Raw genomic sequence first — 13,470 nt, forward strand, 5'->3', positions numbered from 1 at the left:
CCACTTTCCTCATTGGAGGGTTGTGTCAAGGTTTTAATCAAAGCACTTCCTGGATGTAAGATAACAATGCGTTTTTAAAAGATTGCAAAGTTTCATAATGATGGGACTGAAGTTTAACAGTACAGTCAAATCTTAAAATAGACATTTAGTTTACCCACTCTGATTATTTTGGCATTCAAGTTCATGAATGTGGGTTGCTCAATGAATGTCCTTGAACCTGCGTGGGGTTGTGTGTTATGTAACCATGACCCGCATAGGGCCTTTGCAAGGCACATGTTTCTGATTTAAGACTTTCTGTCTAACTTAATCTTAGACAATAAAGAGATGCTTATGTGACAAAAAAAAACAACAACTAAAATGTTATAGTTTCTTGAAATGAAACAGTACTATTTGGTATTTGAAGATAGACACTATTCCTTTATTATTTCACTTTCCATGAATACAAGAGAATACAGGATTTGGCCCACACATCTTCTCCTGAACAAACAGGTTTTCTTAAGTCCCAAACATGAGGACCAATGAGGCATCAGTTCCTCCCACTAGTTTGTCCAATGAGACCTTTAATCAGAGACATCTGAGCAGGCTATTGTCTGGTTAAGATCACAGAAAGATTGTGGATGAAGAAAAAGGTGCAAAAAAAAACTGTAATAGAGGAAGATGAATATATTGAAATAAAAAACAGTGTCTGATGTGGACAGATTATGTGATAGGTCACATAAATGTCAGTGCCTGGCAAGGTTCTGTCATCCCAGCAACCACTTTAATAAAGTTATAAACATACCATATATAACACCTGGAACATTAAAATACAGGCTCTATTTTAAACATCAAATAAAACAATGGATAGATAAATGTTAAACAGTAATAGGAAGTACTAAATAAAAAAGGAGTACCACAGATGTAGATTCATAGATAAGTGGATGGAAATTCTTAGCTCTAGTGCAAAAACAAACAAAAATACAAATGCATCAAAATAAGTTATTCACGTACTAGGAAAATAAAACTATGTATCTGTCAGGTAAGCTTATTTGGCATCTAAACACCAACTGTGTCTACATTACAGGTTTGTTCCTTATAATTTTTTTCACCTCATGCATTCCCACCAATCAGTGAGACGATTCTTCCATCCAGCTGGCCAAGAGCCAATTACTAGATTGGCTTTAATTTTTTTTTTAAAGGGGACATATCATGAAATTCTTTTAATCAAAAAACGTAAAAAGATCAACCCAGTAACTTAGTTTTAGTAAACCATTCTCTGCAAGCATGTGAAAAAATAGGTGATTGTGTCTCCCCTTGTGATGTCAGCAGGGGATAAACCCGCCCCTTAATCTGCATTATCTGCACTATATTGCAGTGCCATTTAAAAGGACACACACAAAAATCGGCACATGATGATTTATGTTCCTTTTGTAAAATTGAGAAAGAAGTGTTAACACATTTATTTTTTTATTGTAACATAACCCAAGTTTTTTGGAAAGAATTGGCAACCTATATTTTTAGTAAAGTAAAGGATAAATATTTTTTTTCTTTAAAGGATATCATTGTACACTATGAAAACAATGCAAACAAAGATCTTGAGTACATTGTTAATTTATTCATATTACAGGCTAAATTCTATATACATAAACAAAAGTATTTAAATGCACCACCAATTTTCAAGGTGTTTTTAGCAGAATTTGAATGTTTTATTTCTTCTTTAAAATTGTTAAAAAACAAAAAGTCAATAACATGTTTAAAGCACTATGACATTATTTTCAAATGCCCGATGTCCAATTAATACTATATTTTGTTTTGTATAAAACTGTATGTTATGCTCTTTTGTATTCTTTTACTCAATAAAAAAAATAAAAAAAAAAAAAAAATAAAAAAAAATCGGCACATTTTTGCTCACACCTACAAAAGTGGCAATTTTAACATGCTATATAAATTATCAATATGATATTTTGAGCTAAAACTTCACATATGTACATTTTGGAGACAACAAAGATTAATTTTACATCTTTAAAAAGTCGAAGGCAATGCGGGTGGCTGGGAAACACTTAAAGGATTTTTCTTGGACATAGTGATGCAAAGATATAAAACCATTCTCTTGGTCAACAAAACTTAGCCTGACATTCATAAAAATGCTGAGATTAAGTTAAACTTCGTCAATATGTATAAATATATAAAAAATTACGAGATATAAATTGTCCTGATCTAATAAAGGGATAGTTCACCTAAAAATGAAAATTCTGTTTTGTTGTTGTTACAAACCTGTATACATTTCTTTGTTCTGATAAACACAAATAAAGATATTTTGAGGAATTTGTAATCAAACTGTTGTTGAGCCCCATTCACTTCCATATATTGTTTTATCCTACTATGGAAGTGAATGGGGCTCACGAACAGTTTGGTTACAAACATTTCTCAAAATATCTTCATTTGTGGTCATCACAACACAGACATTTATGCATGTTTTTAACAACATGAGAGCGAGTATGATGACATAATTTTCATTTTTGAGTGAACTATCCCTTTAAGAGCGTTCTGAAACTATCATTCAAAGTTTAAAGCTTGACTCAAAACCTGAAATATAAGAGACCCTGTTTCTGCTTAATTATAACCAGCTCGCCCCGTTTTATAGATGGTAACTAGTTAAACTAATTTATTTGGAACACAGAACATTGCATTACAGAGGCAGCTGATCCATTCTGGTTATGCATGAACCCTTGCAACTCGCCGGGAAGACTGCATACTATTTCAGAATGACCTCTAAATGTAGGGCACGGGCAGGAACAAAAGAGAGAGTGAAAGTGAGACGCATTAGCACACACACATACAGTGCGATGTTTGCAGTCTTGTGACTGTGTTTGACTATCAACAGGTCATCTGATCTGTTTCTCTTAACTTGCAAACCAATGGTATGGAAACAATAACAAATCTTTTGGAAAACCCTTGCTATGAAGTCAATAAAAGCAATCATTTTGCATTTCTTTATTGTTTATATAGTTAGTATGATCTGAGCCCATTCTGCACAAAAATAAAGCAGTTTATGTATTGAAATATGTAATTTATATACTTAAGAAGAAATTTCAATGTGCCAAGTTGTTACGAGGAGGTTAATGTGTCAACTCAAGAGTTTTAAAATTTGCCCAGTGAGCTGTGATCCATGTAAATAAGCTTCTACAACAAACAGCTGCAATAATACATATGCTCCCCCAGAGGGGGGTAAAAAGGGAGTAAAAATAACTAGTTGGTAAGAGCTTAACATTATTTTCCATTCATGAGAGGGTCTCTTTGCATTATTCAGCCCTTAAGGTTGGTAAAATTTAATCTTAGTCATATGCAAAGCACTGTAAAATCCCACTGAAGTAATTCTGGAGTAAAAGCGTGTACTTTCCAAACACTTGGGATGACTCACTAAGGAGGTGAAGGTGCACTTGGTGAAACCATTACACAGTGAATGCATTTGCACCAAAGAGGTTACAGTGATAGACACCCTGTGACCTTTGACCCCCAACATCAGCAGCCTGGGAGGCAGATCGGGGAGCATAACTAGAGCACTTTTCCCAGAATTCGGCTTCAACGAGCAAATCTAAATGGGATATAATGACAACAATAGAGTGACGCACTGTCTGTCTTTCAGGCACACACACTCAAACCCATACACTTTTTTCAAAGATGCATGAATATAGGCACACTACGTCTGTGAATGACCCCCTCTCTGCTCTGTGTTCCTCTGATATAAAATCTTTATTATTACAAAAGAGCACGAAATATGTTGTGTTGAGATGATGGGGACCATTTTTCATGTGGCTAACATCAAGCAGATAAGAATGGATGAGAAGAGAGTATGCCGGGGCATTGTGACATCACAATGAGATTGTATTAGTTCATCACTCTTACAGGCCACTCAATGTCTCAATATCACACGACTGAATATGCTGTGAAAACATTCATGAATAAAACTAATTAAAGACAAACCCAAATGAGATTCGCAACCTATTTGTCAGCTCAACCCTTTTGAACCAAAGTAATTACATTTCAAGTAATGCTAACCTTAATTAATCTAATATTGTTTGTAATAATGCCAAAACAATTATTTAAATCAAACAACTAATCGTTAATTCATTTTTTTTAACGGTTCTATTTCAAACGAGTCCCCAGAAGTTAATTTACAAAGGTTGAATGGGAATCCCTGTTGTAGAGCATGACTAAAGTAAGTTTAAATAAATGTATCAGATTAGATTTATAACACCTGAGATTTGTTCATGTATCAAGTTAGCAACACAAAGCTCAGGGTTTTGATCCGCAGGGAACATGCATAGCAATCACATGTATAGTTTGAATGCACTGTAAGTCTGTCGAATACATGAATCTGACAGTGATACAATTCAACACAAAAACAATTAGGAACAAAAGAATATCATCAATTTCATATAAAAGCATAATTTGTTCATATTTCAGATTTTAGTCTTAATTTTTCAAGCAAACGTCTTTGGAAAGTTATTTTATTTAAAGGGGACATTTCACAATACTTTTTTATGATGTAAAATAAATCTTGTATATGAATATATGAATTTCTAGCACAAAGTACTGCATAGATAATTTATTATAAAATGTTAAAATTGCCACTTTGTAGGTGTAAGCAAAAATTAGCTGTTTTTGTGTTTTACTTTTAAATGCAAATGAGCTGATCTCTGCACTGAAAGCCAGTGTCGTGGTTGGATAGTGCAGATTAATATTTCTGACATCACAAGGGAAGCTTAATTATCTATATTATTAATGCTTGAAGAAAATGGTTTACCAAAACTAAGTTACTGGGTTGATCTTTTGCACATTTTCTAGATTTATAAAATCACTGAGGACCCAATTATAGCATTAAACATAAAAAGTCAGATTTTCATGATATGTCCCCAGTTAGGTGTTTCAATAGCTGAAGTGTTCTTCGGTAGCCCCCTCTAGTGTTTAAAACAGCAAACAACAACTAAGTTTATCACCTAAAGAGAGTTAACGTCCCTGGAAAGTCCAATATTAAATGTGTTCCGAGCTTGTGACACCACAGAAAATATGTTATTAACCGCCCCACCCAAAATTGAATGATGTAAAAAACGCCAAGTAAATAAAATAAGTTCAATCAAAATCTCTTAAAAAATATTAGCGGGGGCGTTTCCGCTTTCTGCGCCGAAACCACGCCTCAATTATCAACCTGAATGGATGTTCTGTACTTTATTTAATATTTTAATGTAAATTCCCCCTATCACATTTTTGTTATAATATTGTTTCTGTCAAGTTTTTGATTGATGATTGTTGTCAATTCATTATAAAAAACCTGAATGTATGTTAGCGATTGTGTGAGGGGCGGGGCCAAGGGTGGTGGCGCAAGTGCGTCATGAACTCAGAAGTGGTAAAACAACTGTTTGACGATCTGACTATGCAATTCAGTAAATAGTGTTTTGTGCCGTACAAATTTCAAGACTTTGAAGGAGTTACAGTACAGAAACACAAAACACACACAGAAAATCATGTTTAGTGGGTGATTTTACTTCAAGACTCGCTCGGACGTACAAAGATATTCACAGCCTGTTTTCAACCATGTGCAGAAAAATCTTTATATGTGTGGTTACACAAGGTTTGGTTGTTAATAATCTCAGAGACCCATCTTTCTCTTAAGGGAATCGGGCATCTCTGGGGGTGGTGGGCGTGGCAAGCGAAAGTAAACCTTTACAGAGTCATAAATGAACCACTGTAGGGCCGTCAGTGTGCCAATCATAATGATGCGGGCGAACAGCCCTTTCCATACACCTGTGGGACAGACATAGATATAAGAGTTAATGCAGTGCCAATATGGAACTCTAAAATATACTGTACTGTGCAAAAGGCCACCATGCCACCATTAGATCGATTGTTTTTGCTATAGTATACTGATCGTAATTATTACTCAGTTATTTATTATAATAGAGGGAACACAAATACTGATAAAACGTATACCTTGTAATGCGCCATAAATGCAAATCCCTCTCTACCTAATATACCAGAAATAACATAACATACATTCTTACACCTAAAGTTCATTTCAAGGCACTGAAGACATCATAAATCTCTGGGAGAACAGTGGAATGCTGCAGACACTTTGAGGTGCTTTTATACCAAATTAAACCAAAGTACACACTTAGATAATGCACAAAATGAAACAAAACAGATATACATTAGTCAACAACTTAATAATGCCTATTTTATTGAGGTGTTGATAATGTACAGGAATACATTTAGGATGAACAGCGACCCCTTGTGGTAATAAAGTAAAATGCTGTATTACATCTATTTAATGTTGCACTTGATATCTAAAAGAGGTAAAGCATCAATTTTTACACATTATCTATTTTTGTCCCACAAAACTGTTAGTGACCATTTTTCTAGGCAATTCATTCACTACATGGCTGTGTTAATTTTATGTATCTCTTAGCACTTTATGTTTTGTCTTTTCACACAGTAAAATAAATAAACAATAATTAATGAATACGATTAAATGTTGAATTATTTAGTATACAAACCACATTAAGGATAAAAAAGAATCAGGTAGTCATTGTCACAAAACAAACTCATTATACAAAGCCTGATCAACCTGTCAAGCACTATTTCACGAAAGTGACTGGCTGCCTGTCAGCATAAGTCATCTATTCTAATCTACAGCTGTTGACATTTTTGTTTGTTAGTGGGGCGGTTACTCACCTTCAGGTCCCAGTCTTTTCAGCACCTCCACAGCTGAGCTTCCTTTCTCTTTGTTCAGTACAGAGACCACAGAGTCGGCAGGGTGCGACACCACAGCACAGAACACACCAGCTGAAGATAAGATACACAATATGTGTTAAATGTACTGCCAAGAGTCATTCAAGACATCGACTATACATCAGGAAATAAATTGGACAGATGGATGGGATGGATGATGAGATGGATGGATGGGACAGACACAGATATATGGATGGATGGATAAAGGGATAGATGAAGGGATAAATGAGATGGATAGACAGATGGAGATGGATGGGAAAGATAGATAGACTGACCAAACTAGATAGACAGACAAACAGATACATGCATAGACAGACAGATAGAAAGATGGATGGAAAATATAGACAAACAAACAAAACTAGATAGATAGACAAAACAATAGACATATATATGGATGGGTGGATGAGATTGATGGATAGATAAAAATAGAGATATAAACAGAGAGAGAGAGAAAGAGAGAGACAGACGGACGGACAGACAGACAGGCAGGCTGACAGACAGACAGACAGACAGACAGACAGACAGACAGACAGACAGATAAAATTAGACAGACAGATGGATAGACGGATAGACAGATAGATGGATGAATGGATGAGATTGATGGATAGATAAAAATAGAGATATAAACAGACAGGCAGACAGACAGACAGGCAGACAGACAGACACATAAACAGACAGACAGAAAGATGTAGATGGATGGATAGGAAAGATAGGCAGACAAAACTAGACAGACAGACAGCCAGATGGATGGATGGATGAGATAGACAGAGATATAGACAGACAGACATACAGACAGACAGACAGACAGACAAACAGAGATGGATAGAGAGACAGAACAACAGACAAAGAGAGAAACAGCTAGACAGATGATTAGATAGATAGATAGATAGATAGATAGATAGATAGATAGATAGATAGATAGATAGATAGATAGATAGATAGATAGATAGATAGACAGATAGATAGATAGATAGATAGATAGATAGAGATGGATGGGAAAGATAGACAGACAAAATTAGATAGACAGACTGATGGATGGATGGATTAATAGATGGAGATAGATAGAGACAGACAGACGGACAGACTGATAGATGGATAGATAGAGATATAGACGGCAGAAAAAGAGAGATAGATAGAGAAAGACAGAAAGAGAGAGAGACGACAGAGAGATAGATAGATGATGAGATTGATAGATAGATAGATAGATAGATAGATAGATAGATAGATAGATAGATAGATAGATAGATAGATAGATAGATAGATAGAGAGGGATGGATTGATGGGAAAGATAGACAGACAAAATTAGATAGACAGACAGATGGATGGATGGATCAATAGATGGAGATAGATAGAGATATAGACAGACAGACAGACAAACAGACTGATTGATGGATAGATAAGATAGAGATATAGACGGACAGAAAAAGAGAGATAGACAGACAGACAGATGGACGGACAGATTGATAGATGGATATATAAAGATAGAGAATTAGAGATATAGACGGACAGAAAAAGAGATATACACAGACAGACAAAAAACTAGATAGGCAGACAGGCAGACAATCAGAAAGACAGTCAGATAGAAAGATTGAGATAATGGGAAAGATAGATAGACAAAACTAGATAGATAGATAGATAGATAGATAGATAGATAGATAGATAGATAGATAGATAGATAGATAGATAGATAGATAGATAGATAGATAGATAGATAGATAGATAGATAAAACTAGACAGAGAGATGGATAGACGGATAGACAGATAGATGGATAGACAGATAGATGGATGGGTGGATGGATAGATAAAAATAGAGATATAAACAGACAGATAGACAGACATACAGATAAACAGACAGACAGAAAGATGTAGATGGATGGATAGGAAAGATAGGCAGACAAAACTAGACAGACAGACAGACAGACGGACGGACGATATAGATATAGACAGACAGACGTACAGACAAAAAGAGATAGATAGAGAGACAGACCGACAGACAAAGAGAGAGACAGATAGACAGACGACAGACAGATAGATAGATAGATAGATAGATAGATAGATAGATAGATAGATAGATAGATAGATAGATAGATAGATAGATAGATAGATAGATAGATAGATAGATAGATAGATAGATAGATAGATAGATAGGGATGGATGGGAAAGATAGACAAACAAAATTAGATAGACAGACAGATAGATGGATGGATCAGTAGATGGAGATAGATAGAGATATAGACAGACAGACAGATGAGAAAGATGAAGATGGATGGAGAGGGAAGATAGAAGGACAGACAAAACAAAACAGATAGACAGACAGATACATAGACAGATAGAAAGATGGAGATGGATGGGAAAGATAGATAGACAGACAAAAGTAGATACACAGACAGAAAGACAAATTAATGAGATTGATGAATAGATAAAAATAGAGATATAGACAGACAGACAAAACTAGATAGGCAGACAGACAGATAGACAGTCAGATAGAAAGATTGAGATGATGGGAAAGATAGATAGACAAAACTAGACAGATAGATAGATAGATAGATAGATAGATAGATAGATAGATAGATAGATAGATAGATAGATAGATAGATAGATGGACAAAGATTTACCAATGTAACCAGCAATAAAAGTCACCACCAGCTGCTCAGGCTTGGAACACTCGCTGCGGGGTTTGGGCACTACATACTTATACAGCATCTCAACAGTACGCTCGAAACAGGCAAATTTCATCATGGTGTAGGGGATCTGCCTTAGCCACAGGGGATAAACACCCTTATAGAACCTGCACACATAGTCAACATATTTTTAGTCATCATGGCGTTTCTTACAGTTATTCTGCCTTAACAACATACTTACGCTTTTAGCCCCTCCTCAGCATGCATTCTGGGAGCGCACTCTCTCAGGGTGTTTGCATAGCCGGGCTGCGTCTGAATGCGTACTTTGCATGCTTCCATAGGAGCCAGCGCGATATCTGCAAAAAACTCAGCGCTGGCAGAGGCCGCCAGGTAAACAGAAGTCCTCCATATATAAGCATTCTCCTGTTGAGCAGACCAAAACAAACAACAGAAAGTATTAAAAAAGATTTGCCTTAAATTTGTTTCTAAAAAATAAGACACTTACCTCTCCTAGCATGTCGTTATAGAACGCCTTAAAGACTTCATAGAAACCGAACTTGCAAAGGCCTTGCATTGAATAACCAATAAATGTAGGGGCCCATCCTCTGCCCAGCCCCCTAACACCATCTTCTCTCAAAGTGACAGAGAAGCCATTAAAAATTGACTTGTACTTTACTGGGTCAACCTGAAAGACAGATTCATGTGTTGTTCATTGCGTGCATATAAACATTAAACACATATTTGTTTTGCAATTATTTATATTTTATAACATATATATCAAAGCTAATAAATTCTCATAAGAAACATTACTTATGTTATATAATGCAAGTGAAACAGAGAAGCTCTACCTGGATGCGACATTTAATGAGGTCGAGGGGCACAACCGCAGTGTGTGTGAGTCCACAGCTCAAAACCCCACCAAAACCGCAAAGGGCGTAATATTTATTTGACCCATATTCACAGCTCACATCTACATCCGAGGAAAGAAAACAAATTACAATTTTCATAATTACACTCACAAAGATCAATATTGTGCATTATACACAGTACAATAATTTGTTGCTACAACTTCAGCTAACTTAAAGGTGACATAGAATGATTGAACGGGGTATTTATCCTTGTTCTGTGATGTGACATGTAGACAAAAATTTTTTTGTTTGGGTCTGTAATGCCTTAGAAGCTTCCTAAAAACCTCTCTCAGATAGCTCTATTAGGGTGGGGGATTTTAAACAAGTGGTTTTGCACCTATTTGGCTCCCCCTGCTGGCTTAACTTGCAATCTCATTACTGATTGGCTGACTTTGCTGCCACTCAAAAAATGTAGCCAATTATTTTAAAGTGGAGGGGCAGTTAGATGCCTGTGATGTCATAAGCATCAGTTTTTCAGATTGGGCCGTTTTCTGGCTGACATTTCTAAAAGAGGAATTTCTATGAGACTGAGATGTTTAGCATGTCTAGCACTTTTTGTATGTTTGTGAATGTGGGTAGACTACCATTATTCAACAAAGTTTTTTGTTGGCATGCCAAACCTATTCTGTCTGTAATAGTCTCTCAAAAGGCCCAGACCGGTCTATTATTTTATCATCAAAGAGCAACAGGTGTCATCCTTGTTCATTGCATAGCCTCTAGGAATTAACATAATGGAATAATGACAATACAAGGTCTGTTAGACAGAGAGAAATTCAACAGAATGATGAGTCCAATAGTAGTCTAATTTCACTGAGCATCATTACTATATTGCAGCCTTTTTCATTAATTTTTTTACAACTAATATATTGCATTGTTAGATAAGGAAGCTTTTATTTAAAGTGATATATAGTGCATTCAAACGTGCATTTTATTTATCAGTTTATGTATTCCCGGGAGTCAAACGTATGACTTTACACAATGCGGTGTTGAGCTACGGGGACTAAATAAAACTTCTATTATGCAATTTTTTTCCACTTCAGAAGTGTAAAACGTCTTACCATTATAAGCAGCTGCAGCAAGTTTCCTTCCATCTTTTTTCTGAGTTTCCACAGGTTTAATGGAGAACAGGGGAGTGTGGAAAGGACTGGACCGTGCCAGCTGTGTTAGGGTTGTTGGATACATTCTTACCAATGAAGAAAGCTTGCTACAAAAGCACACAAGTGAGCATTAAAATCCATATGCAATTAAATGGTACATAAGTAACCAGTTTACAAATATTCTCCAAATGCACAATAATAGAAATGATGCACTTACTTGTTATTTGTAGCCTGCAGGGTGTAGTCAGTGGCAGGTGAGTCCGAGACATCAGATGACCTCAAACTAATTCATTCTGACCCGATGTGGCGTCAATATATTGAGAGTACGCATCAAGCTGTGCTGCTGTCAAAACCAACTGATCAACCCATTTAAAAGAAGCATGATGATTTTATAAAATGCTTAATGGAGCACACAACTCATGATTTATAGTTCGAATGGTCATCTAAATTTTAGTCACAAATGTCGCATCATTGATGCACACATGAGCCCATTTTATAACAGCAGTGGGTGGCGTAAGGAGATTAAAGTCGGTCTATTCTTGGACCGGAGTAAATGGACTTGAGCTGTTATATCCTCCTTACCTATACAAGATCAAATTGAGGTCAGAATTTCCAGGCCTTCTGGAGAACAGCATCTAAAAATGCTGCTATGAACTCATCCTTAAAACAATACCACAAACAGGACCAAAAGTGTGTGTTAAATTTATTATATATATATATATATATATATATATATAAATTTAGTTGAATGTTCTACTTAATTTTTTCTTCATAAACAAATCAAAAACTTTTAAAATAATAAAAAAGAAATTAAGTCAATAAACAACGCTATCACTATTTAACTTTTTTTTAACAGCCGTTTTTTGAAAAGTTGCTCGCCAGAATTTTTGGTGATTTTCACAAAAGGACTTCCAGAAAGAAAATCATCTAAAAAATATATAACCATACAAACAATAAACAAACAAACAAAACGGGGAAAAAACTTTTCACCCTATCAATATTTTTTTCTGCTTTTAAACTCTTAAATATGGGTGTTTTCTTTAAAAACACGATTTTTTTTTTTACAAAAAGCTGACATAATTGCATTTTTGCAAATATATTTCGATCAGGGGCCTCATGTATAAAACTGTGCGTAGGATCCTTACTAAAACTCTACGTACGCACAAAAGCCAAAAATGGCATACACCAAAAATTATGAAGACTTGTAAAACAAAGCAATGTTCCCTTTATAAATCACAGATCACCTGCAAGTGTGCGTACATGAATCATCCTAATATCCCACCAAATTTGTTTTTTTATAAATCACAACCTTTGCGTGGAAACTGGCGTACGCACATTTCCAGCCCCGTTTTGTGTGTATGCACGCTTCATAAATAAGGCCCCAGATCAGATTCAGACTGATTATCAAAACATACATAGTTTAAAATTAGTAAAAATGCTTTGGATAGTTTTTTCATTAATTGGGCAAGTCTAGTCGATGCTGGATAATCGCTGCATTAATATAAAAATTAATCAGGAACACGTTTTTATGCAAATGTTTTCTCTTAATTGAGAGATAACTCGTCAATGGCGGGGAAAGAGTTAAAGGTGCAATGTGTAGATTTTAGGAGCATCTAGTGGTGCAACCAGCTCACCCCTCCGTTTTCCAATCACATAGAGCTACGGTAGCCTCCACAGGACAAACATCTCTTTGTCTGAGAATTTGGGTGCATCACAATTCGGGGGCTGTGGCCTTCCAAGGCCGTATTTGATTTGAAGGCTAATGACATCACTGAGCCGTGACAAAGGCTGTCCCAATTCGAAGGCTCCTTCACATACAAGCCTCCAAATGTGGCCTTTTCCCCTTGAAACCAAGGATCCATATGTATTCTTTACAGCCTTGGCTATCCCAAGATTCAATGTGCGCCCATGACGTCTGGGTATTTTGAAATAAACTGTAGTTAAAGGTGTAGCAGAGGATTTTCTCGAATTTTAGAAAAGAACCGCCTTCTACACTTTTTAAAAAAAATGCAATTGCGCAACACTCCTGATTGACAACTAGGATAACCAATAGTCTTGATGATCCACCTGTAAAAA

The 13,470-nt window shown here is 35.8% G+C and overlaps 1 protein-coding gene across 1 annotated transcript; it reads right to left on the reverse strand.

Annotated features, from left to right (window-relative positions):
- Positions 1-5,620: 5,620 nt before the first annotated feature.
- On the reverse strand, positions 5,621-11,482 carry slc25a3a (solute carrier family 25 member 3a). Its single transcript, XM_065285111.2, is given in 7 exon segments — positions 5,621-5,784; positions 6,712-6,822; positions 9,384-9,556; positions 9,631-9,812; positions 9,895-10,074; positions 10,238-10,359; positions 11,356-11,482. Coding segments are annotated over 7 exon segments (1,056 nt in total). The 5' UTR covers positions 11,480-11,482.
- Between the last annotated feature and the right edge of the window lie 1,988 nt (positions 11,483-13,470).

This window comes from Paramisgurnus dabryanus, chromosome 1, assembly GCF_030506205.2.
Source record: "Paramisgurnus dabryanus chromosome 1, PD_genome_1.1, whole genome shotgun sequence".
Taxonomy (NCBI): Eukaryota; Metazoa; Chordata; class Actinopteri; order Cypriniformes; family Cobitidae; genus Paramisgurnus; species Paramisgurnus dabryanus.